This window comes from Mus musculus, chromosome 3, assembly GCF_000001635.26.
Source record: "Mus musculus strain C57BL/6J chromosome 3, GRCm38.p6 C57BL/6J".
Lineage (NCBI taxonomy): Eukaryota > Metazoa > Chordata > Mammalia > Rodentia > Muridae > Mus > Mus musculus.
Window position 1 is genome coordinate 79684563 of NC_000069.6, and position 23456 is coordinate 79708018.

The 23456-nt window shown below is 41.8% G+C and overlaps 1 protein-coding gene across 4 annotated transcripts in view, besides 1 other annotated feature; it reads right to left on the bottom strand.

The window, feature by feature from the left end:
- The window catches only part of Rxfp1 (relaxin/insulin-like family peptide receptor 1), a 96352-nt gene that overhangs the window by 42963 nt on the left and 29933 nt on the right, over window positions 1-23456 (bottom strand). For all 4 annotated transcript variants that reach the window (XM_030252661.1, XM_006501629.2, XM_030252662.1 and 1 more), the window contains exons 2-3: window positions 21013-21150; window positions 2238-2336 (exon numbers count right to left, since the gene is read on the bottom strand). In XM_030252661.1, coding sequence (XP_030108521.1) covers window positions 2238-2242 — 5 coding nt within the window. In that variant the 5' untranslated portion in view covers window positions 2243-2336; window positions 21013-21150. The remainder of the gene's footprint in view (window positions 1-2237; window positions 2337-21012; window positions 21151-23456) is intronic.
- Window positions 4966-6565: an enhancer, noted in NCBI's record as "VISTA enhancer mm1650". NCBI's record gives its function as "enhancer in: heart[4/6]" and the evidence as "EXISTENCE:transgenic organism evidence [ECO:0001131][PMID:17130149]".

A 23456-nucleotide genomic window follows, 5' to 3' on the forward strand; every position in this document is an offset into this window, starting at 1 on the left:
GTTTCACCCCACTGTTATTTCATGTACTGCTTGAGATGTTTAATTTAGCAGTTGTAATCCCCACTCTAAAGAAATCTAATTAAAAATTGAGCTTTTTTGATGTCTTCTAAGCATCAACCAAAAAATTACTCCTGTATTGATCTCGATCCATCACTTATTGTGTAGTGCCATACTTCTTGAATAATTACTTGTGACAAATCTCTTCCACAGGGTCAGGGTAGGCAAAACTGGGTTCTTTTCTGACTCCCTCTGTTTTCTCCTACTGTTTTTGCTTTACAAACTATAGTGTGAGCTATGACAGCTGCAGTTCCCTCCTTGACCTTAATGGTCTGAACTTTGGATGCAGCTGCTGATTCATTCATTCTCTCTCTCTCTTCCTCTCTCTCTCTCTCTCCCCTCCCCCTCTCCCTCTCTCTCCTTCTTCCTCTATTTTCTCTCCCTTCCTCCCTCTCTCTCCCTCCCTCTCCCTCTCTCTCCCTCCCTCTCCCTCTCTTTCATTTTGTCTCTTTCTTTCTTTCTTTCTCCTTGTTCTCGCCAGTGTTTTTGGACACAGGCTCCCACTGTGTGGCCCAGGATGACCTTGAACACCAGATCTGCTTCGAAGGCTTCTGGTGCTGCTGACTTTACGCCATTGTACCACTGGACATCTTATGTTTGACATATGTGCAGGCGTGCACCATTAGACCAAATGGAGCTCTTTCTTACGGATTTTCTTTTTTTGCTATTACCTTCTTTTGCCATTTAACAATGTCTTTTATAACTCGTTAATGTGTGTTGATGACTTAATTCTGTTAATAACTATTCTTTAACTTTAAATTAATAAAATATTTTTGGAATATGGTAAGATAGAAGATTCAATTCAATTTATTTTTGGATAGGGTTTGATGAAATTTTAATTTAAATGTAAGGAATGAAAACACATAAAATACAAAAATGAAATTACATTTTAACATAATATATTTAGTTTATGAATTTATAATATATTAATAACAATGCTATGCTTCCAAAAGGTTTTTCAGCAATATTAGGAATTAACCCTAGAACCTTATACGTGCTAGGCAAGTGTTCTGCCAGAGAGCTGCATCACCAGCTAAACCTTGACCTTTCTGATGATCAAATTATTTGACTCCCCACCTTTGAGAGGCAGGTGTGATGCTGACAAAGGTTGCTGGGCAACTGTATGACTCACGGGAGAGAAGGGCATACATTTACATTGGGGATTGTTGGTAGTCTTTTAATCTCATTTGAGTAGTGAAGACAAAGACATGGTATCAATGTGAAAAGCTAAACTTTAGATTTATAGTAGAACAACAAGGGAAAGAACACAGCAAAAGGGTCGCCCCTCCCCAAACCCTTGGTTTATGAGTAGAGTTTTGAAAATTACAGGTCCCAGGCACACATGCATATTTGCAGGATTTATTAACTAGACAAAACTTATTTAAAAGAAATTATTTTAGTACAGATTCCTATTTGAAAACATGATGAAGCCACTCTCCAGGCTTTCTCCCTCCCACACCGCAGGCACTACCTGCAAGTGCTCTGCAGGGACTGCAGAAGTGAGCTGTAGGGAGAAAGGCTCTCAAAGGCCCATTGGCGCCATGGCTGGAGACTGCAGGTGCCTTTCATGTGTAGACCCAAGCAGCTGCTCTGCCTCTCCATTTTCTTGTTTTCCCTCACTGCACTGTTTTTCTTTCTTTCTTTCTTTCTTTCTTTCTTTCTTTCTTTCTTTCTTTCTTTCTTTCTTTCTTTCTTTCCTTCCTTCCTTCCTTCCTTCCTTCCTTTCTTTCTTCCTGTCTTTTTTTTTTTAATCATAATTTTTTAAATTGATTCTTTGGGAATGTCACACCATGCACTCCAGTCCCACTCATTTCCCAGCCCTTCCGTATCCACCTTCCACCCTTGTAACCTCCCCCATGAAAAGAAAATAAAAATAAAATTAAAATTAAAAAAAAAAGAAAAAGGAAAAAAAAATCACCTCTGATGGCCAAAAGGACATTATATAAAATAGCAACCCTGACCACGGACATTGATTTTGTTTGCAATACCTGGTTTGATGAATTACTCTTAAAAACAGAATTCCAAATTGAAGTTTTCTTTCTTAAGATGCTTGCAACTAGAAAACCATACTTGACTTTCAAAAGCAAACATTTAAAATAAAATGTTGTAGCCAAAAGGTAAAAGCATGGTGTTTTACCAGGACTTCATCAAAGAGGGGCCTCAGCTGCGTGGTTACTTACAGCATTCGGAAGTTTCTGCCTCAAAGGAGTTAGTGGAAGCCAGTTTATAGTAATTAGCAAAATATTTGTCCAGTTGCAGAGACCACCCATTGTTGTCTCCTGAAAAGAAAAATTCGAAAGCGAAGAAGTTAAAAAAGAAAAACAAGCTGATATATTTTGCTATCTTGACAAAATAGTTCCTCTAAAATAAGGCAGTGAATCGCGAAGTTAGTTTGCTAATTATCATCAAGGACTGGCTACGGGTATGCGTTTCTGTCCCCAGTCGGAGGCCTGGGGTGGCCCCAGTCTCCATATTTATCAAGCTCTGTAGTAGCTTCCTGCAAGTCTTATTTACCACACTCAAGCCAGCGATGGTCATATATGCTGCAGTGTGGTATATCATTCGTTCTTCACGTTGTTTTATGTTTCCCTAAACCATCTTCATTACCTGAAACTGAGTCTTGAAATGTCTTTATTCATCTAAACTGGTTTTGGAGATATACAGACATGGATAGGTGGCTGTGGTGGCTTGAATGAGACCGGCTCCCAACCATTCATGCTTAGTGTCCAGTTGGTAAGTGGTTTAAGAACAATTAGGAGGTGTGGCCTCATTGGAGTAGGTGTGGCCATGTTGGAGTAGGTGTGGCCTAGCTAGAGGAAGAGCGTCACTGGGGGTGGTCTTTGAGGTTTTAAAAGGCCACACCAGGTCTAGTGTCTCTTCATCTTTGCCTTTGCCTTCAAATCAGGATGCAAAGTCCTCAGAGCCACACCTGTCTGCTTCCTTCCATGATGATCATAGGCTAATTCTATGAAACTGTAAGCAAGCCCCCAATTAAATGCTTTCTTTTATGAGTTGCCTTGGTCATGATATCTCTTAATAATATTAGACAACCAAGGTGGGTAGGATGATTATATTTAACGCATGAAGCAGCGGGCCAGAGAGGTGTCTCAGTTGGAAAAGGGCTTGCTGCACAAATTCAGGATCCTGAGTTTAGTTTCCAGAATCCACATTAATACAAACAAACAAACAAAACTAAGGACCAAAACCAATGAAATAAAACAAACGTGGGTGTGGTGGTGAAATACCCACAATGTGAGGACTCCCCCACGTTCAGGAGAGGCGACACCCCAAAATCACCCACAAGAAACGGTCTTGCTGCAAACTGCAAGAGGATTTATTCAAGAGTGCTCTCGGGCCCACGGTCATACACCACCCAGGGGTAGAGGACCTTGGTGCCCCGAGTAGCTGGACAAGGGGGTATTTAAAGGAAGAAACCACAACTCAAGGAGGTGGGAAGGGCGTTGTTGGAAAATACGAAAAATACCAGTTAAGAGTCACAAGGAAGTGCAAAGTTACAAGAGTCACGAGGAATACCTGGTAATTGTGAAGGTTATTTCTCAAGACAGTTTCTAAGAGGCCCTAACAATAGCACATTTGCATAGCGGGTTTTGGCAATGGTCAGGGTGACTTTCTTTGAATGAACACTCTTTGAACCCAGGAAGGGGGTGGGTGGAGGAATGTCAATATCTGTTTTATGATTAGCAGACCTTGGAGCAATGAGTCACAGAGGTCACATTCCCAAGCCTGGGCTTAAAGGCCTAGAATTTTGTTTTTACTTTGTTACACTTTCAGTGGCATGTTCTTGTGATTCCCGATTAGGGAAGAGAAGACAGAAAAAGTGAATATAAGGAAGAGAGCTGACTCGAGAGAAAGACCATACTGCAGGCAGCAGAGCTGGAGAAAGCGGCCACTGGAGACTTTTGAAGTTCAGACTGTCCCATCAAGAGCTCTAGAGGCTGGACATAGAACTGAATGATTTGGTATTTGGCTTGTTGGTCTTTGTTTCTGCTCTGGTCTGCCCCTTTCTTGCTATGAAGCTTTTCTGTTAGAATGGGGGCAGTTATTCTGTGCCACTGTATATTAAAACTCATGTGTAACTTTATAAAAGTTAAGGCATTGGCTCTAGCGTCGGAAGATGTTGGACTTTTAAATGATGTTGAAACTGTTAGAACCTGTATAGACTTTTGAAGTTGGAATGGACTCATTCTGTATTATGGGATGGCCATGAGTCTACAGGGACAAAGAACAGACAGTTATTGCCTAGCATATAATTAGGTGTCAGGCTGGTAAGGTGGAAACTTGTGGTAGTTTATACTGTCAACTTGACAGACCCCTCGGTCACTAAAGACCCAAGCTTCTGGGCATATTTGTGAGGGATTATTGGACTGGGTTATTGAAGTGGGAGGACCCACACTAGATGTATGTAGAACAACTACAGAACTAGGTTAGGGCTCCAGGCTGATTTACTGAAAGAAAGTAAGCTGAGTATAATCACTTATCACCCTCTGTCCCCTCTTTTTCTTCAGCACTGAGGACTGAATCTATTCCTGCCTATGAGGCCAATGGTCTACCAGTCACTACTCTGTGCATCTTGACTGTGGATACAATGTGACTGGCTGCCTCAAGCCTCTGTCCACTGGGGCTGCTCTGCTCTAATGAACCGTTCTCTTGAGGACTAAACCTGTGTTTGGTTAGTCACATTTGCCAGACAATTTGTTGAAGCAACAAGACCCTCCTCCTAAGACTTGCACATCCTCTCACGGAGTCCTCTGAAGCTGTGAGAGGAAAAGCAACCTTGGTTATATGAACAAGCAGACTAGGGTAGAGGACTGGTTGTGTGTGTGTGTGTGTGTGTGTGTGTGTGTGTGTCTTTGGATTGAATCTATAGTGTGTCCATATGTGTCTGTTAGGTTTTGAGGTGTGTGGCATTAGCATTTCCCCTTTTCTAGACTTGGCTGTTTGTTGACTCCTTTGTGAACATTTAGTTCTATTCTTTTAATTAATGCAGAGGCATTGAGGAATTGAAATTTGAGTTTATTATTATTAGACTTGAGGAAAGTGTTGAAATTTATAAAGTGTTACCAAAAATTTTCAAAATATATTTATTTTTCCGAGTAGCATTGTGAGGTGTTATTATGTATTTATGAAAAAAATGTGGAAATAGATGACTCACTGGTCTCTGGTGACATTGAGGGACTGCTGTTTCCTCCTTTTTTCCTCTTCTTACCCTCTTTCCTTCCCCCCTCATCCCTTCTCTCCCTCTTTTCTTTCTTCTTTTGATGTGGTACTATAGATCAACTCAGGGATTCACAAACACACACACGAGGGTAGTGCTCTACCCAAGTCTGCTTGTTCTTACAACCAAGGTTGCTTTCCCTGTCATGGCTGCAAAGATGACTTAGTGAGAGGATGACCAAATCTTAGGAGGGTCTGCAGATCTAACATTTCAGGCTGCAGAGCCTTGAGTAATTGTGGTCCTGGATGGCTGCAGCTTACCTGGTCAGATATTCCTAGTCAGAAGCAGTGTGGGGGGTGGGGCTGAGGGGAAGCAGGTGACAAGGCAGCTCTCTGGAACACAGGGCTGTTTAGTAGGTGACATTTCCTTGCTGCCAAGAGTGATAGGCATGCCAGTGACTGACACGATGTTATTTGCAGTACTTCTTTAGCAGGTCCTATATTTAACTCAGCTTTTTTACAAGTGGACTATTTTAAGTTGTCACATTTTTACTATACACTGTGGAGTGACTTAGCTTAATCGTGGGCTTGGTGCCCTTTTGTGGTTATTCGTCTCTCATGACTGCCCTCTTGCCCTTCTTCTGATTTAAGGCATGCAGTGTATGTGATTATCTTAGTTTCCTTACTGTTGCTCTGTGATAAAATACGCCGACAAAAGCAAGTTAAAGAGAGCTTATTTTAGCTGCCAGGTTTCAGCCCATGGCTTTGAGGAAGTCATAGCCACACAGGAGCTTTGTCAGCCTTTTACACTGCACCGAATTAGTTCATACCGCTACCCCAGCTCTCTTTCGACGCCTTTACAAGACCCAGAATACTTTGCCGAGGGAATGGTGTCATTCCTCAGTTAATCTAGTCTAATAACACCCCCCCCCGCTGTGGTCATGCTCAGAGGCCTATTTATCAGACAGTTCTAGATTTTGTCCCAGTGACAATTGGCATTGGCCATCACTGTGGCCTTTGTTTCGGTAATTTTGTCAAACAAGTTCAAATGGTGTAGTTACTCAAGTCTTGTTGCTTGCTCTATCTTTCTTCTTCTTCTTCTTCTTCTTCTTCTTCTTCTTCTTCTTCTTCTTCTTCTTCTTCTTCTTCTTCTTCTTCTTCTTCTTCCTCCTCCTCCTCCTCCTCCTCCTCCTCCTCCTCCTCCTCCTCCTCCTCTTCTTCTTCTTCTTCTTCTTCTTCTTCTTCTTCTTCTTCTTCTTCTTCCTCTTCTCCTTTTTTTCCTGTTATAAAATGCCCTTAGAGGGGATTTTTCTGGGACACCATCTTGGACCAGGTGGACTGTTGGGGACAAGCACCCACAGACAGTATTGACCTTGTAGCAGGTGTTACCGAAACATATGTGTCCCCATAAACTCCACCACATGCTGTCTGCCTCATAACAGGTATAAAAAAGTCTTAAATATTTACACTCTCATCATACTCCTTTATGGAGTCATGGGGTGGAAGAACTCTTCTGCAGGTGACAGGCTGAGTGTAGAGCTGACCATCGGGGAAGGGATGGCAATGGCATCTATTATTGTTATGGTTAGCATGAGTGGTATGGGGAGAGGGAGTGGGGTTGGTGGATGTTAGCGATGGGGAAGCCTGAAGCCTGAGTAGTGGTGGAAGAACTGGATACAGATGAACTAACTGCTAGAGCAATACAGGGGTCAATGAGGTAGTCGTTAACCATGGTGTTGGTGGACTCCGTGTTCATTTTGCTGAGGATTCTTCCCCTACAGCATGAGTGACTGTTGTGCTGGTGAACTTCTCAGAGGTGACATTGCTGGGCAGCATGCACCATTATGGAGGGGAATCCCTGCACATCTGCTGTTCCTTTTGAACTTCTTCCTGTCAATTTCGGTGACTGCTAAAGCTGAGCTGCTGTAATGATAAATCCATGATAGGCTCACGATAAAGTGTTGTGACTTTAAACCAATTGCCATGTCTGGGATAGTGTCTTTAACACACTGAGTGGACACTTGAGGTTGGAATGGAGCCATTCCAATTCTTTCTCGCTCTCATTCTTCTTTTCGTTCTTTCTTACCTTTCTCTCCCCCACCACACACACATACAGAGAGCAGTGGCAAGAACAGAAAAAGGTGAAGTCAGAGCAGCTGCAAGGAATTTTTGGCTAGTAGAAACAGTACAAACCTGCTTATTCTTCTTGAGATCTGGACACATATTTTATAGAAATTTCTCTTGAAATAGTAAAATATTCACAGAAACAAGCCTCTTGATAATTAGTTTTTTACCTACTTTTGCTTGCCAAGGCATTTTCTCCTTCCTAGGCTTTACTTCCTCCCAGCAGAAGGCAGGCACACAGAACACGAGACATGCGGCCAGAATTGCAAAGTTGGAGTTAGCATTTTTAAGAGAACAGCTTTTTAGTATTATGTGTTTCTATATTTTAACTCATATATGCTTGATATTTTAAGGACACACAGTTTTTTCATACATTAGTAACTATTGCAGGAATTTAATTCTCTGCTTTTTGGGGAGGAGATCTAGAGTAATCTACAGAGCACTTTATATTGAAAAAAGAGTTTGGGGGAATACTCACGAAATGAGTGGAGTACTTAGATATATGCCAGTGAAAGAAAATCCAGTCTTCTTTGTGCTAGTAGACTTTAGAAATCAAGACACTTTCAAGAACATAGACTTCTTTGTTACAGTTCTCATCTATTTTGCCAGTGTGGGGCCTGGGAATCTGCATTTTCTATAGTATGGCTGGGTTTTAAGTCAAGTTCTTGGGGAACAATTTGATATTATTGTATTTTCAAAGTGAGCCAACTCTTTGATAGTGATTGCTTTTGAGGGCAGTATTCTTCTCACAGGGTTATAATGAGGAATAAGCCTGATGCCCTACATAACAGTCCAACAGAGGAAAAGGAAACCTCAATATTACTACAACCTAGTCCTCCTTGAAGTTTGCAAATAGTTCTATTGAAAGAAGAGTAGTAAAAAATGAGAACAAAAACCAACTAACTAAGCAACAACAACAACAACAACAACAACAACAACAACAAAACCCAAACTAACAAACCAACAAATTCCACCAGTGACCTGTTTCAGTAAGTCTAAGTGCAACAAGAAGCATGAGCATCTAAGGCTCCAACTTCGATGAGCATGAATCAGATAGAATCCCAGACAAAGAATTAAACAGAATGAGAATTAGTTGTACAAAGAAATGAAAGAGGAACAGACTCTTAAGTGAATTCCAAGAGAATACAATCACATGAATGACAAGAGGAAGTCAGCATGGGATGCAAAGTAGAATTCAAACAAGAGATAGAAACACTGAAGAAGAACTAAACTGAAACATTGAAGAATTCTATGAGCCAAGTGGAAAAACTCAATAGAAAAACCTCATCCGAGCTGGAGAAATGGCTCTGGTTAAGAATGAGTGTTGCTCTTCCAGAGAACCTGAGTTTGATTTCTAGTCAGGTAGCTTACAACCACTGGTAAACCTAGTTCTAAAAGATCCAATCTTTAGAACATTATGAAAAGAGAAGATCTCAGAATCATGAACATAGACAAATGATAAGAGTTTATTGCAAAAGGCATTAGAAAATAGTTTCAATAAAATTATAGCAGAAAATTCCCTAAATTTAGGAAAAGAATGCCCATCCAGGTACAAAAGGCAGTGAGGACACCAACGAAACAAGATCAGAAAAGAATTTTCCTACATTATATTAGAAGAAGGATTAAATATCCGGAATAAAGAAACAGTGTGGAAAAATTTTAAGAGAGGAATACAGAGCCACATATAAAGACAGGCTCATCCCAATAGCAGTAGATTTTGCAAACAAAATAAAGCAAAGCAAACCAAACCTTTAAAGTAAAGAGGGCTTTGAATGATGTTATTTCCAGCTCTAAAACACAAAAGTCAACCTAGACTATTATACCCAGAAAAACTAGCTATTACAATTGAATGGAAACGAAAAAGTTGGCCACTATTGATAGTCTGCTATACTCAAAGATTGATGCCTAAGCCAATTGTCATCAAAGAGGTTTTGTCCAGGAGCTGATGGGAGCAGATGCAGAGAACCACAGTCAAATCCTAGGTGGAGGCAGGGGGACCCTTCAGAGGAGGAGCAGGAAGGTTTGCAGGAACCAGAGAGGTCAAAGAAAACAGGAGAACATGGCCCACAGAATCTACTAAACAGGGCTCATAGGGCCTCCAAGAGACCCTGTATGGTTCTGAGCTAGGTCCTCTACATGTACCTTACAGTGTGTAGCTTTGTGTTTTTGTGGGACTCCAAACAATGGGAATGGGGATGTCTCTGGCTCTTTTTTTCTGTGCTTGAGAACTTTTTCTTCCTCCTGGTGGCCTCTTTCAGCCTTGTTATGAGGGTTTGTGCCTAGTCTTATTGTATATTGTTATGCCATATTCAGTTGATAACTCTGAGAGGTATGCTCTTTTTGTTTTTGTTTTTTTAAGGGGAATGGGGGAGGAGTGGATTTTGGGGTGAGGGGAGAGGGTGGGGAGGGAATGGAAGGAGTAGAGATAAGGGAAACTTCAGTTAGTATGCAATGTATGAAAGAATGAAAAAAAACAGATAAGGGAAGAAATGAGTGAAATGGAAAGGAAAAAGACAATACAAAGAATTGATGAAACTAAGACTTAATTTTTCAAAAGACAAGTTAAAATTGACAAATCCTTAGCCAAACCTAAAGAGAAAGGGAAGATTGAAATTAATAAAATTAAATTTGAAATGGGAGATGTATCTTAAAACTGCAAATTTCATAAAATAGGAAAACTTAAAAGAAATAGATGAATTGCTAGACACATATGATCTATTAACTTAATCTGAGACAATTTAAAATGAATCTGTAAGCAGCAAGACTAGAATATGAATAAAAAATTTCCCAACTGAAAAAAAGTCCAGGTCCAGATGGATTTCCTGCTGAATTCTACCAAATCTTTCAAGAGCTAACACATTTGCTTCTCATTCTAGTCCAAAGTAGAATAGGAAATCTACCAAACTGCGTTTAGTGAAGCTATGCTGATATCCAGATAACGAAACAAGAAAAAAGGAAGAAATGATAGACCAACATCCCTGATGAGCACAGATGCAAAGATTCTCAATAAAAAAATACTTGCACATTCAATTCAAGAACACATGGAAGGGTCCTTTACCGTGACCAAGTTGGTTTGAGCAAATAAATAGACTTCAAAAGATAAAATACAAATGGTCAATAAACATATGAAAATTTTTTCCACCTTATCAGCCATCAGAGAATGTACACATCAAAACTACTTTGAGGTTTCATCTCACCCAGTTAGAATAGCAGTCATTAAGAAAACAAATAACAGGTGCTGGTGAGGATGTGAACAGAAGGGTAACCTTTTACTCTGCTTGGGGGAATGAAAAGTCATCCATCCTTATAGAAAGTACTATCAGGTCTCTCAAATCAAGAGATCTACCATTTGTCTCAGTTACACCACCTTGGGTGTATAGCAGAAGGACCTAAAGCCAATATAACAGAAATGCTTGGACATCAATGTTTACTGCAGCACTACATGCAATCACTGTGTTATAGTGCCAAGGTTAGATGTCTAACCACAGAAGAATGTATAAGGAAATGTGGTTTATGTACACACTGGAACTTTTTTAACCACAAACAAGAAAAGCTGTGCCACATGCAGGAAAATGAAGACACATTCAGATAGCATTAGTGAATTAAGCCACCTGCAGAAAGACAAATATTAAGATGTTCTTTCATATTTGGTTCCTAGAATTTATATAGATACATAAAATCACACTTGTATAAATGCTGTGAAAGTGGCAGTGAAACTGTCTAGGGAAAAAGAGTAAGGAGACAGTTGAGAAAACACAGCATGGGGGTTTGGGAAGATGTGTTCTGTGCGCAATATATACTGGTATAAAAATCTTTCAATAACACAGTTCCATCTACAATCAATATACATAATGAACATATTTTAAAGTCATATAATATATATAAAGTCTACTGAACATCACAGGTCAGCACATAGAACACTTGAGATTACTGGATTTTTTTTCCCTACTTGTGTATGGCTTGACATCAAACCAAGGCTTACTTACTGCTACTGCACAATATTATAAGATAATATTCGACATACCACTGGCTTGTGAAGTGAGCAAAATTCAGACTTCAATTTGTGTTTTTTTTTAAAAACCAAATGTATATCACTTTCACACTGTTGTACAGTTGAAAAGTTGGAGCAAACCATTGTAAGTCAGGACTGCTTACATGGGCCCCTATATACTTTGGAAGTCTGCCCTACATATTTCAGAGGTTGATTCTGGGTTCTCTGATGTTTGGATGTCTCTTTAGAGGTGATGAGTACATGGCAAGTGCTTTATAGTTGTGGGACACCCAACTCTTAATTTTGAATAATCAAAAATTGAAAGACATTCCCATTGGAGAGGAACCTAGAATAAAGCAGGCTGTGATGCCATCTTGTGTTAAATGGTCTGCTCCTTCATTAAGATGGAGGAGCACATCTGGTAGTCTACAAAGCATACACCATATTGGTTGAAGAACAAGTAGGAGTTCATTACTAAGATCTGAACTTATGCAAACCAGAGCATTCTTGGTGCTCACATAGTCATTCAACATTCAGCACACATTCTTGGCAAAGAGTGGGGCATCGTTTTTCGAATAAAGTGATTATCCTTAAAAAGAGAGATGCCCCAAACTACTGGCATGAGCCTGGGGATGTAGAGTGAGCTCAGCAGTTCGTCAAAGCAGTTGTACGGAGTCTCTGAATTTTAACAGCAACAGTAGTTTGTTGTATGGAATGAACATGCCTCTATCTGTGGTCTTAGTGACACCAGAGGCAAATATTTGAAGACCAAGGAGTGTGTCATTATCCTGGGCAGCTTTTATTGCAAACTAAGGTCAGAGAAAAGAACTACCACCCCTCACTTCTTATCTAGTAAGATTTGTTCTGAAAAGAAAATCCCATGGGGACGCCTGGTTATACCTTATGTATTACTATTAGATATTTTCTCTTGATATAGGTTTCATTTTGTTCTCTACACTGGCCTCAAATGCCTGGGTTATCTTCCTTCTTTAGTCTTTCAGGTATCTAAGACAGTACCTGGGTGCTCCCGTGCCTGGCTCTGAACAGTAGTAGATAAACACAAAAAGTGAAGATCGGGCCGATAATTTTAGAAGAGCCAAGATTTCTGGTACTTATATTTTTGAGACTACTGAATATAAAACCAATTTGTTTTGAACATAAAATACATGTGGGCATGGTGGTGTAGGCCTATAATTCCAGCTATGTGGGAGGTCAAGCTAGAGGAGACTAAGTTTAAGAGTTGCATAGGATGCAGAGTGAGTTCACAGCCAGCCTGGGAAACTTAGTGGGGTCAGGTCTCAAGATAAAAGTAAGAAGAAGGCAGGGTCATATCTCAGCGAGAACGCTCACTCATATTAGTACCTAGGATCAATTCTCAGTTCCACAGAAGATACGAATACCCAAGCACAACTGTACATCAATACCAGAATCATGACCAAGGTCACTTCCCTTCCTTTGTTTTTGACATTAAAAAAAAGACAAACTACCAACTTTAGTGTAGTATCCTGAAATGGGAACTGACTCCTGCTCACACCGCTGGGCACAGCCGCCCTCCTGAGAGCAACATAAGAAGCTTATTTTAAAAGCTATGGAATATTTAGTGTTTCTGAATTTTAAATGCAGGACAAATTAACATTAAGAGTCCTTGAATATACTTCCATTTTCTAATCCTATTAAAAATATATATCATCACCATCACACCCCAAAATAGACACTGTTTATCTAGTTCTCATAGATTAGCAAATGCCAAGCCAGCGTCAGAAGCACACTCTGGGGTTGGTGTTAAAAGTTTTTCTTTTCTAAAACTCCTTGCTCTCTACCCCTTTCCTGTGTTAGGGAGCTAGGCTTTCACACTTCTGTCATCTGAAAAAGGATGATACAGAAGTTCAGAGGTTCACAGAGGAGTTAAATGCTGGAACTTTATCTTCAAACACTAAAGTCTGACCTTTGACAATGAGTTTGCAAGCATATTAAAGAGAAGCATTGGGCTTTTCTGATCACAAAGTAGACAACAAACCTGGGCCAGAAAAGGACAGTTTAAGGGTTCCCCATTTTTGGAATCATATTTTCCACTCTGGATCTGGAGCAGGGTGGCCTGGGGACCATTGGACAATCGTTGCAGAGCCTGGCTTGACATTTGGAGCAGCAGAGTAGAAATGGCCACAAGGGCTGAGCATCAACATGACTGCAAAAGTTCTCTAGGGCCACAGCTGTCTCAGGAACAATGAAATGATGGCTTTGATGCCCAAAGGGCTAAGGATGCAGGCAAAGGAGACTGGGTGTGATGGTGTCTGTGACAGGCTAGTGATTATTCAGAGGTGTTTATGGTAGAAGATCAGGTTGATTCTTGCATATCTCAGGGGCTTTTGTGGTTTCACATGATGAGAGCCAATCAGACCTCTGTCTCTGTGGACCTTGTATCCTAGCATCACAGAGATTCATGAGCTCAGCTGGAATCCCAGTAGAAGGGAAATGGTTGAGACATTTAAGTGGTTTCTGTCTCTTGGAAGGGTGGGAAGCTTGTAATAGCAACAACCTTTGCACACAGAAAGGTTTGCATGAATAAAGATTGTTATTCATTTGGGAGTGTGAGCTGACATTCCCAGTTCATGCATAGCATAAGGCTTCAGTTTCCCCACTTGAAAGGTAATGAAACAGTTCCTGTCTCAAAGATTGTCAGGAGGATTAAAAGAGGCAAAATGCAAACTTAAACTAGTATTTTATATTTAGTAACTATGGTAAAAACATCAACTCACTCTTGCCATTTTAAACCTGGAGGTATATTTAATTTTCATATATTACTTTTCTAAGAAGAAACTTAAAATACTTTCCTTTAAAAAATTAAAAGGTTTTATATTTCATGTAAGGGGAGGCTCCATCCAATTTAAATTTTATGAACAAAAGATTTGTTTGAAGGCGAATATGATCATCATCTAATGAATAACAGCACGGACATTGTTCTTCCACCCAGGCAAAAGCAGAATGTGGGAAGCTTCTGTATTTGGACACTTGTCCCTCAAGGGTCCATGTGCTAATAGAGCCTTAGTCCTTAGCCCATGCCATTATTGAGGGGCAACAGAACTCTTAAGAACTTGGACTGATTGGGAATGTTAGGCCACTTAGAATGGTCCTTGAAGGGGACCCTAGTCCCTTTGGGCTCTTGGCCGCGAACAGTTTTCTGGCCACGTGCTCCTGTCATGACATTCTACCTTACTGTAGGCTAAAAGCAATAAGGGCAAAGTGGTCATGAACTGAAACTTCCCAAGCTCTGGTCCCAAATGAGTCATTTTCTGTTAACGGGCTGACTGACTAAAGTGTGTGTTAGTGATAAGAAGGGACCACACAAGCCAAACAATTGGGATGGGATTCTGACGAAACGGTGTTATCAGGGGACTGCGTAATCCTTCTGCATTTTCATTTTCTTTATTTATAGAATGGATATATTCCAGTATATCTAATTACAGCGAGGATGAAATAAAAGGAGTCATACGAAGGACTTATATTGTGTCTGGCACACAGAAGTACTCAGACATAGAAGATAATTTAGTTATATCTCTTATTAGATAAAATCAAATACTGCCAAGAGAGCAAGAAGAATCATAAGAAAGCTATTCAAATATGGGCTTTCCAGTGCACAGGGATGCTGCCAAATAGAATGTGTTATTAACAATTGATGTGTAGAGGGAGGCACAAAGGAGAAGCAGGTAAGGTAAAGTCTGCAAAGAGCTGAGGTTCAAGTGTTCACCATCTCCCAAAGCACCCAAAGGCTTGGTCCCAATAGTGCTGCTAATGAGATTTTTATGTGGTGGAGCCTAGCAGGAAGTCTACAGATCCTTGGGCATGTAGCCTGGGAGAGGGCTGCCATCCCTTACTTTTTATCTTTTACTTTCTGGACATGAAGTGAATAGCTGTACCCTGCTATGGGCTTCTACTTGGTCCATCAGTCATGGAACAGAACCCATGGGCTGGGCTGGGTCCAACTGGTATGTGAGCCATTTGTGAGCCAAAGTAAACCTCTCTTATTAATGAATTTTCTTAGGATCTGGGTATAGGGCCAGGAAGCTGACACACAACTGCAATAGAAATTCCATAAGCAACCATCCCTGTCTTTGCGGGGAGCTTCCCTGGTGAAGCACAGTGCAGTTTTCTCTCTGCCATCAAAGCTGACTTCTGCTTACTGATAACTCGTTATTTCACTTTTGTGTGTTTGCTTGTGAGCAGGAAGGCAGGGAATCCACAACTGAACCCACAAAGATCTGTGGTACTGCATACTAATTTTTGTGTGTGTTTGCCCAGTAATGCTATGCTACTAACCTTTCTGACTGGGGACAGCTGACTATCCAGGGCCCAGACAGTTATCAGAAAGAACAAAGAACACAGCTGTGAGAAAGGCTCATGGCCATCTAATAAGGAAAAAAAATATTTTGTCCAATTGCATGTGGAACAACCAGTCTGGATCCAAAGTTGCTTATCTATTTGGTCCACGGATGCAGGAGACAACTTTCTCTGCCTGAAACATCCAAGCCTAGATACAGGGAGAACAAAGACATTCAATGATCACTCCTACTGTGTGGAGTTCTTTGAAGTTATCCAAGGTTAGCCTGTTCAGCTTGTTTTTCCTTTCCAATGGAGGTCTCACCAAAGACTCTGGTCTAAGGCTTTCCCTTTCTCCCATCTGTCCCCTAACCACCTTGATGTCTTTCCTGGGTCCTCTATGTGGGCACCTCTGCCTCTTCTCTCTATGAGCATAAGGAATATTTTTCTCTATTCCTATCTTGTTCCTTCCTCATGGCTGTGTATTACTATTCATCCCACAAAACAAAATAGAATATCCAGAAAAACCTGTTTTTCACGTATAGGGCAACTCTGTATGAAGGGAACTTATCTTCAGGGAGTTTATGCCATGTGCAGTAAGGTATAAGGTTGAGTCACTGGAAATAGTGTCTAGAATCCAGATTGTGTTCATCTAGACTGGGACTCAGTTCTATAGAAGGAGGACCTTTTTCCGTTTTGTGTCCCCTGCCTTGACTGCTGTAAGGAATTCCTGCACTCTGGTGGCTTGAAACAATAGAAATGTCTTATGTCATGGTTTTAGAGGCCAGCATCTAAACTCAAGGTGTCAGCAGGGTCACTCACTCTGCCTGAGCTCTAGATCTTCTCTTGCCCCTTTGGGCTGTTGCTTATTTCTTTTGCCTCTTTCTGCCCATGGCTACTACACCTCTGTAGTCATTTTCTCTTTCTTGCAAGGGCACTCTCATAGAAGAAATGGGATGAAACCTCTTCCAATATATTTGGAATGGTGTACAGAATTGAGACAGTACCCAACAAAGTGGTGTGTCCTCCAGGAACCTAAGAATGTGACCTTATTCAGAAGCAGAGTCTCTGAAAAGACAATAAAGACAGGGATCAAGGCCATGCTCAGAATTAATCATTAGGATGGACCACAAGGCCAATGAGATCCTAGGTCTCGTACTTGTCAGGCAACAGCTATCATTGAGTTTCAACCCCAGCTTTCACTCAGGCATTTGATGCTATTTTAACTTTGCACATTTACTACTGAGTTGGCACTCGGTTCGAATGAACGTAACGTGGTTTCTGCATGAGAACCATCAACATTTTGTAACCAAATTCCCTTGGTGTTTAACCCAGGCTTGTCCTCCCAAATGTCTGATCGTTCTGTCTCAACAAATGAAAGGTTTCTCTGATTTGCAACCAACACACCAAATTCCTGCTCTGATGACTTTGGAGTTTTGCTTGGCTTGTACTCAGAATGTGTTTATGAAAAGTCTCAGGAGAGATGAAAACTATATTAGTGACACATGGTACAAAGAACAGGAGCTATGTGGGAACTATGTTAAATATGTGAACTTGGAGAAGTATGTTTTTTTTTATCTAAATAATTACACATGTCTAATTGTAATCAGTCATTAATTATACAATTAGGCAATAATTGTCTAATCTATCTAAGTGAATTACAAATGTAATCTCTACATTCCTTAAGTTTTTAGAAAGATGGGATTCTTTCCAATTCTTAACCCCAACTGAAAGGTTATAATTTTTTTTTTAAGTCGAGCAGTAGTAGCTCATACCTTTAACCCCAGCACTTGGGAGGCAGAGGCAGGCGGATTTCTGAGTTCGAGGCCAGCCTGGTGTACAGAGTGAGTTCCAGGATAGCCAGGGATATACAGAGAAACCTTGTCTCGAAAAACAAAACAAAACAAAATTTTTTTTTGGCTTGAATCATGCCCATGAAAATGTTCAATGGTTTAATAGTGCTTTCATGATTTTGTATCAGGTGTTTTGTTCTTGAGACTTGGTTACTGTATTTGTTACTCTTCTTTTTGTTGGGATGAAATTCCTGATAAAAATAGTATAAAGAAAGAGGAGTGCATTTTGTCTCACAGTTAGGGGAATGAATCATGGCTTGGGAGTCATGGTAGAAGATGAAGGGCGCTGGTCACCTTGCATCTAACAGTGAGAACGCAGATAAAGATGAACGCGGGTGATTAACTTGCTTTCTTCATTTTATTCAGTTTGGGACCCCAGTCCATGTTATGATAGCCACACAGTTGGGGAGGTGGGTCGTCCTACCTCAATTAACTCAGTCTAGAAACTGTCTCACAGAAGTGCCTAGAAACTGCCCTCTTTGGTAATACTAGATTCTTTCAAGTTGACAATCAAGGTTAACCACTGCAAATCTATCTCTTGGAAGCTTGACACACAAATATATCACTTTAAAGCCACTCTTGTTTTTTGTACACATAAGCTCATGACCATCTAATAATGAAAAAAATATATCTAGCCCAATTACAAAAGTCCCCCATAGTTTTTTTTAAAAACAGTTCCAACACAGTACAAAAGTCCAAAATCCGAGTCATGTCTAAGACTCAAAGACAATCACTCAACTATGACCTCCTATTATAAAAATGGATAACAGTGCACACCTTTAATATACAATGGTACAGACTAAACACTTCCCTTCCAACAGGAAAGAATGGGGACACAGAAAGAGAAGGGCAAACCAAATCAGACCAAAACCCAGGAGAGAAAACATCAACTCCTGCAGCCTACTGTTCGGCAACTAAGACTCTTGACCAAATCACCTGGGCTCCACAGGGGTTTGTTTATTAGCCCCGTTTCACCAGCTCTGCCAGCTGCAGCACACATTCTTTCTTGCGCTGCCTCTGCTCTCTGCCTGCAGCTTTTCTTGGTGGCGTCTCCAATATCCTGGAGTCTCCAAATGCAATGTAGGCTTTACCTTTGCAGCTTCGTGCAACTCTTTTTCAGAGTCTCCTTCCAGGGACTCTAACCCTAGCTAGCACATGTTGGATGGCTTGATCCACTTTTAAGGAGCTTGCTGCAAGCCTACACGACTCCCTCACTCTTGCATCTTTCATGCTTATAAAATCAGTACCACACAGATGGCTGTTGCCAAGTTCTGCTGCCAGCTCCAGGTGTAGTCTGGCTCCCTTCAACTAGGGCCGTAGCCATGGCTGTGTGCTGCTGGCTCTGAGGTAATTCTTCTTTAGGGGATTATTTTGGAGCAAAGAACCAAGCATTCTTAGTTTATTCTCTCGCCTTCCAAATTAATTTGTGTTTTACAAGTTGGAGGCTTTACTGGGTAGGATCTTGTCCAGGGCACATTTCCTATTGTTCCATTGCAGAACACGATGCTTATCTTTTATGGTGCTAATCAATTTACATGGTAAAGTGCATCTGCTACACTTTGTCCATAGCCTCAACTGTGTTGCTGTGTCTTCTCTTTCCCTGTAGATCTGAGTAAGGGAGTGAGGAGTAGTCATGCCACAGCCTGATCTGATCCTTTGCTCAGCAAATGGGGTTCATTAGAACTCCTAGTTTTTTTTATCACCTCGCTCTACAGATGATGATAAAGTTCTGCCGTCCTTCCTGAATGTTCCAAACCACTCTGCCATGGACAGACAGACAGCATCACATACCCAGACATCTTAGAGGTTTGATCAGAGTTAAGGTCGGGACGCAGGCAGAATGAAGTCAGAATCTCTTTCAAAACGACTTCTAGCCTTGTCCTTTCAAAAAACTTCAGGAGCTGGGTCTCCAATGTTCGTCTTTCCCTTGGCATTCTGATCTTTCAACTTCCCATAAGAATGGCCACTTAAACTCTGCTCACTGTGGCCCAGGACGTCCTAATCCTGCACCTGCAGACTGTCCCACATTCCTCCCACAAAACAGTTTTAAAAACCTGTAAACCATGGCCATGTTAATCACAGCAAAGATGCCACTCCCTGGCACCTATTTTCTGTATTAGTTACTTTAAAAAATTATGTGTGTGCATGTAGGCCAAGAAAGAAAAGCAGATTTCCTGTAGCTGGAAATACAGGCAGTTTTTAGACTCTGGTGTAGGTGCTAGGCTCAAACTCTGGTCCTCTGGGAGAGCAGCAAGTGTGCTTAATTACTAAGCCAATCTCTCTAGAGCCTGTATTAGTTACCTTTAACGTTCATTGCTATGACAAAATGTCTAACACAAGTGATTAAAGAAGGACGGGTTTCTTTTGGCTCACAATTTGAGGGTACAATCCAAACTTGGTGTAGCAGGAGTCTGAGCAGCTGGTCGTATTGTAATTATGTTTAGGGGAGAGATCGTCCTGTATATACATCTCACTCCCCCACCCCTTTTTTTTTCTGAGACAGGGTTTCTCTGTATAGCCCTGGCTGTCTCACTCTGTAGTCCAGGCTGGTCTCGAATTTAGACACAGGAAGGGGCTTTACACGTTTAGGATACGTGATCTCACCCCAATTAACCCCATCTAGAAACCCCCTCACAGCTGTTCCCAGAGGTTTGCCTCCCAGATGATTCTGGATCTTGTTAACGGGACAGTTTTAGTCAGCCATTAAAATTACAGACCGTACTGGATCCCAGCTCACAAAGACCTGTCTGCCTCTGCTTCCTGCATGCTGGAGTTTTGAGTTAAGCTTTACCTTGAATTTTTCTTAAGGAAAAACTTTCTCTCCCACTAAAAAAAAAGATGTTTTATTTGACGATATACTTTTAACTGCCAATGATCATTTTAAAAGTTACTGCATAGTCATCTCATTTAGATAGTCTAATATATTTTATTTTATACAGTTGGAAATATATTTAATATGGCTTCTTCAAATATGCATGAAGTTTGTATATTCTGAAAAGGCCAAATTTCTGGTTTAATTTAATTAGCATTAGCAAGAATTTACATATGGATGTCTTAATAATGAGCAGCCCTGGGAGCATAAAGATACTCAAAAAAGAAGAAAAAGAAAAAAAAAAACCCAAACAACCCACAGCTGGCCAAGGAAATGAGAACAACGGGAGTCAGAAATAACTCAAGTTCTGAGTTTTTATCACCTGACTCTACAGATGGTGATGAAATTCTGCTGCTCTTCCTGAGCCTTCCAGGCTGCTCTAGCCTGGAGAGACAACACCACCACATACTTGGACATCTTAGAGGTTTGAGTTTCTCAGTGAGCTCAGACCAGCCTGGGCTTTACGGTAGACCTTACTTCAAAACAACAAACAGACAAAACCAAAACGAGTAGATCCTGAGGCAAATCAGCTGTGTGCCAACACGAGCGAGCGAGCGCTGAATTCCAGTCTTGGTCTGGTTAGAGCAGCCAGGCCCTGCTGCCTGGGGCTCAGCCCCCTCACTCACCGCAGTGGTCCTCATCAGCTCGGTTCCCGCAGTCGTCCACACCATTGCAGTGAAGCAGCTGAGGCAGGCACCTGCTCATGTTCCCACAGGGGAAGGAGCCGAGGGGACAACTGACATCCTGTGCACTTCCGAGAGTGACTGGGGGCAGAGGGAGAGAAATACGACAGTTGGAAAGGGTAATGTAGCACCCAAAGTAGGCCCCATCAATGCTCCCACACGTTTGTCCCTGATCTGGTTAGTGTAGAAACATGGCATCGCTATCACCAGGGCCCATAGCTGCTTTCCAGTGCCTCTGCCTCACGAGGGAGCTCTTACCAGCTTCTTTTCCTAGGGTTCTCTTACCAACTCCTATTTCTTAGTCCACTGTCCTCACCCTCCTTCGAGTGACAAAGTGGTGAGGATTGAACCTATGACCTACTTCATGCTGGACAAGTAGTCTATCACTAAACTTTGTTCCCAGCTCCCAACTCTGGGAAGGTTTTCTTAGCTTCCCCTTTAATGAACGCATGTTCATTTAACTCCAGTTCTATTCCTCTCTTCTATAGAAACCTTTCAGTTGTTTTGTTTGTTTGTTTGTTTGTTTGTTTTTGTTTTGTGTGATGGTTTGTATATGCTCAGCCCAGAGAGTAAGTAACACTATTAGAAGGTGTGGCCCTGTTGGAGTAGGTGTGTCACTGTGGGTTTGGGCTTTAAGACCTTTATCCTTGCTGTCTGGAAGCCAGTATTCTGCTAGCAGCCTTCAGATGAAGATGTAGAACTCTCAGCTCCTCCTGTACTATGCCTGCCTGAATGCTGCCATGTTCCTGCCTTGATGATAATGGATTGAACCTCTGAACCTGTCAGCCAGCCCCAATTAAATGCTGTCCTTATAAGAGTTGCTTTGATCAGGATGTCTGTTCACAGCAGTAAAACCCTAAGACATTTTGTTTTTTTAAATCAAGCATTTACTGTGTCTTTCCCATGGCCTCAGAATCAAGGCTGCTCTGGTTTGAGGGCATGGAGAAGCAAGCGCCACCTGCTCATTTGTGTATCGGATGTTCCTAAGTGTGAGGCCCTGGCAAGACTGTGCCGGGCATTGGCTAACTCCCAGCTGCCGTCCTGGCAAGGGCTGTTCTCCATTGTAAGGACACAACTGAATAAGTCAATAAGTGATTCCCAAATGAGGCGCACCAAGAAATGAAACCTGAGCTCTCGTGGCATAACTGCTGGGATCTGTAAGGTGGGCTTCTGAGAACCGGGTCTGACTAAACGGAGGGGAAAACAAAGAGAAGAACCTGGGCAGCAAGAGGAGGTAGGGATGTGGGGGAAGATGAGCATGGGTGTGTGTGGAGGTGAGCATGTTTAGGCTGAGGATCAGATAACTTAACAGGTCCTGCGGAGCACAGTGGGCACATGTGTGGCCTAAGCTGAGGCTGGGGAAGCAGACAAGGGAGAAGACGTTGGTCTTTGTTCAAAATGCAAGAGAAACGGAAGGTGGACCCGGCCCCTTCAAGCTAGGGAGGGCCTGCGCTTTCCTAACATTGTTTTTGGCCACTGGAGTATGGTCATAGATCTCAAAGGGTGAGAGTGGGCTCTCAGCCACCTCTGAGGAGTCTGTGGTGATCCAACTGAAAGATGGTGGAGTTACAGGGTGGAGTCACAGTTCACACACACACAGGTAGAAGAGATAGTGGAAGTAGCTGGAACAGCCAGGGGCCAGGCGGCACCGTTACTCAGTCTCCTGGGATATGATGGGCTGCGAGGAGAATGGGTGCCACATTCATTCCCTCTCGGTTCCATCCTTCACCTGAGCCTCTTTCTTACTCAGTGCGGCTTTCTTACTCAGCATCAGATCCACTCCCCACCGTACCACCTTTTAGAGACCCACAGGCCCATCCCCCATTTCCAGCTGTACTTTCTAGTCTCGTCCCTTCTGCACTTCCTGGGAACCCTGGCCTGTCGTTTTGGAATTCCTGCCTCAGATTATACTGCCTTGCTTCTCGGTGAGATCCTACTCTTTTTTTATTTTTTAAATTTTTATTTATTTATTTATTAATTATTGGGTATTTATTTCATTTACATTTCCAATGCTATCCCAAAAGTCCCCCACACCCTCCCACACCCACTCCCCCACCCACCCACTCCCACCTCTTGGCCCTGGCTTTCCCCTGTACTGAGGCATATAAAGTCTGCAGGACCAATGGGCCTCTCTTTCCACTGATGGCCGAACAGGCCATCTTCTGATACATATTCAGCTAGAGACATGAGCTCTGGGGTGGGGGTGGGGTTACTGGTTAGTTCATATTGTTGTTCCACCTATAGGGTTGCAGATCCCCCCCCCCCCCCAGCTCCCTGGGTACTTCCTCCAGCTCCTCCATTGGGGGCCCTGTGATCCATCCAATAGCTGACTGTGAGCATCCACTTATGTATTTGCTAGGCCCCGGCATAGTCTCACAAGAGACAGC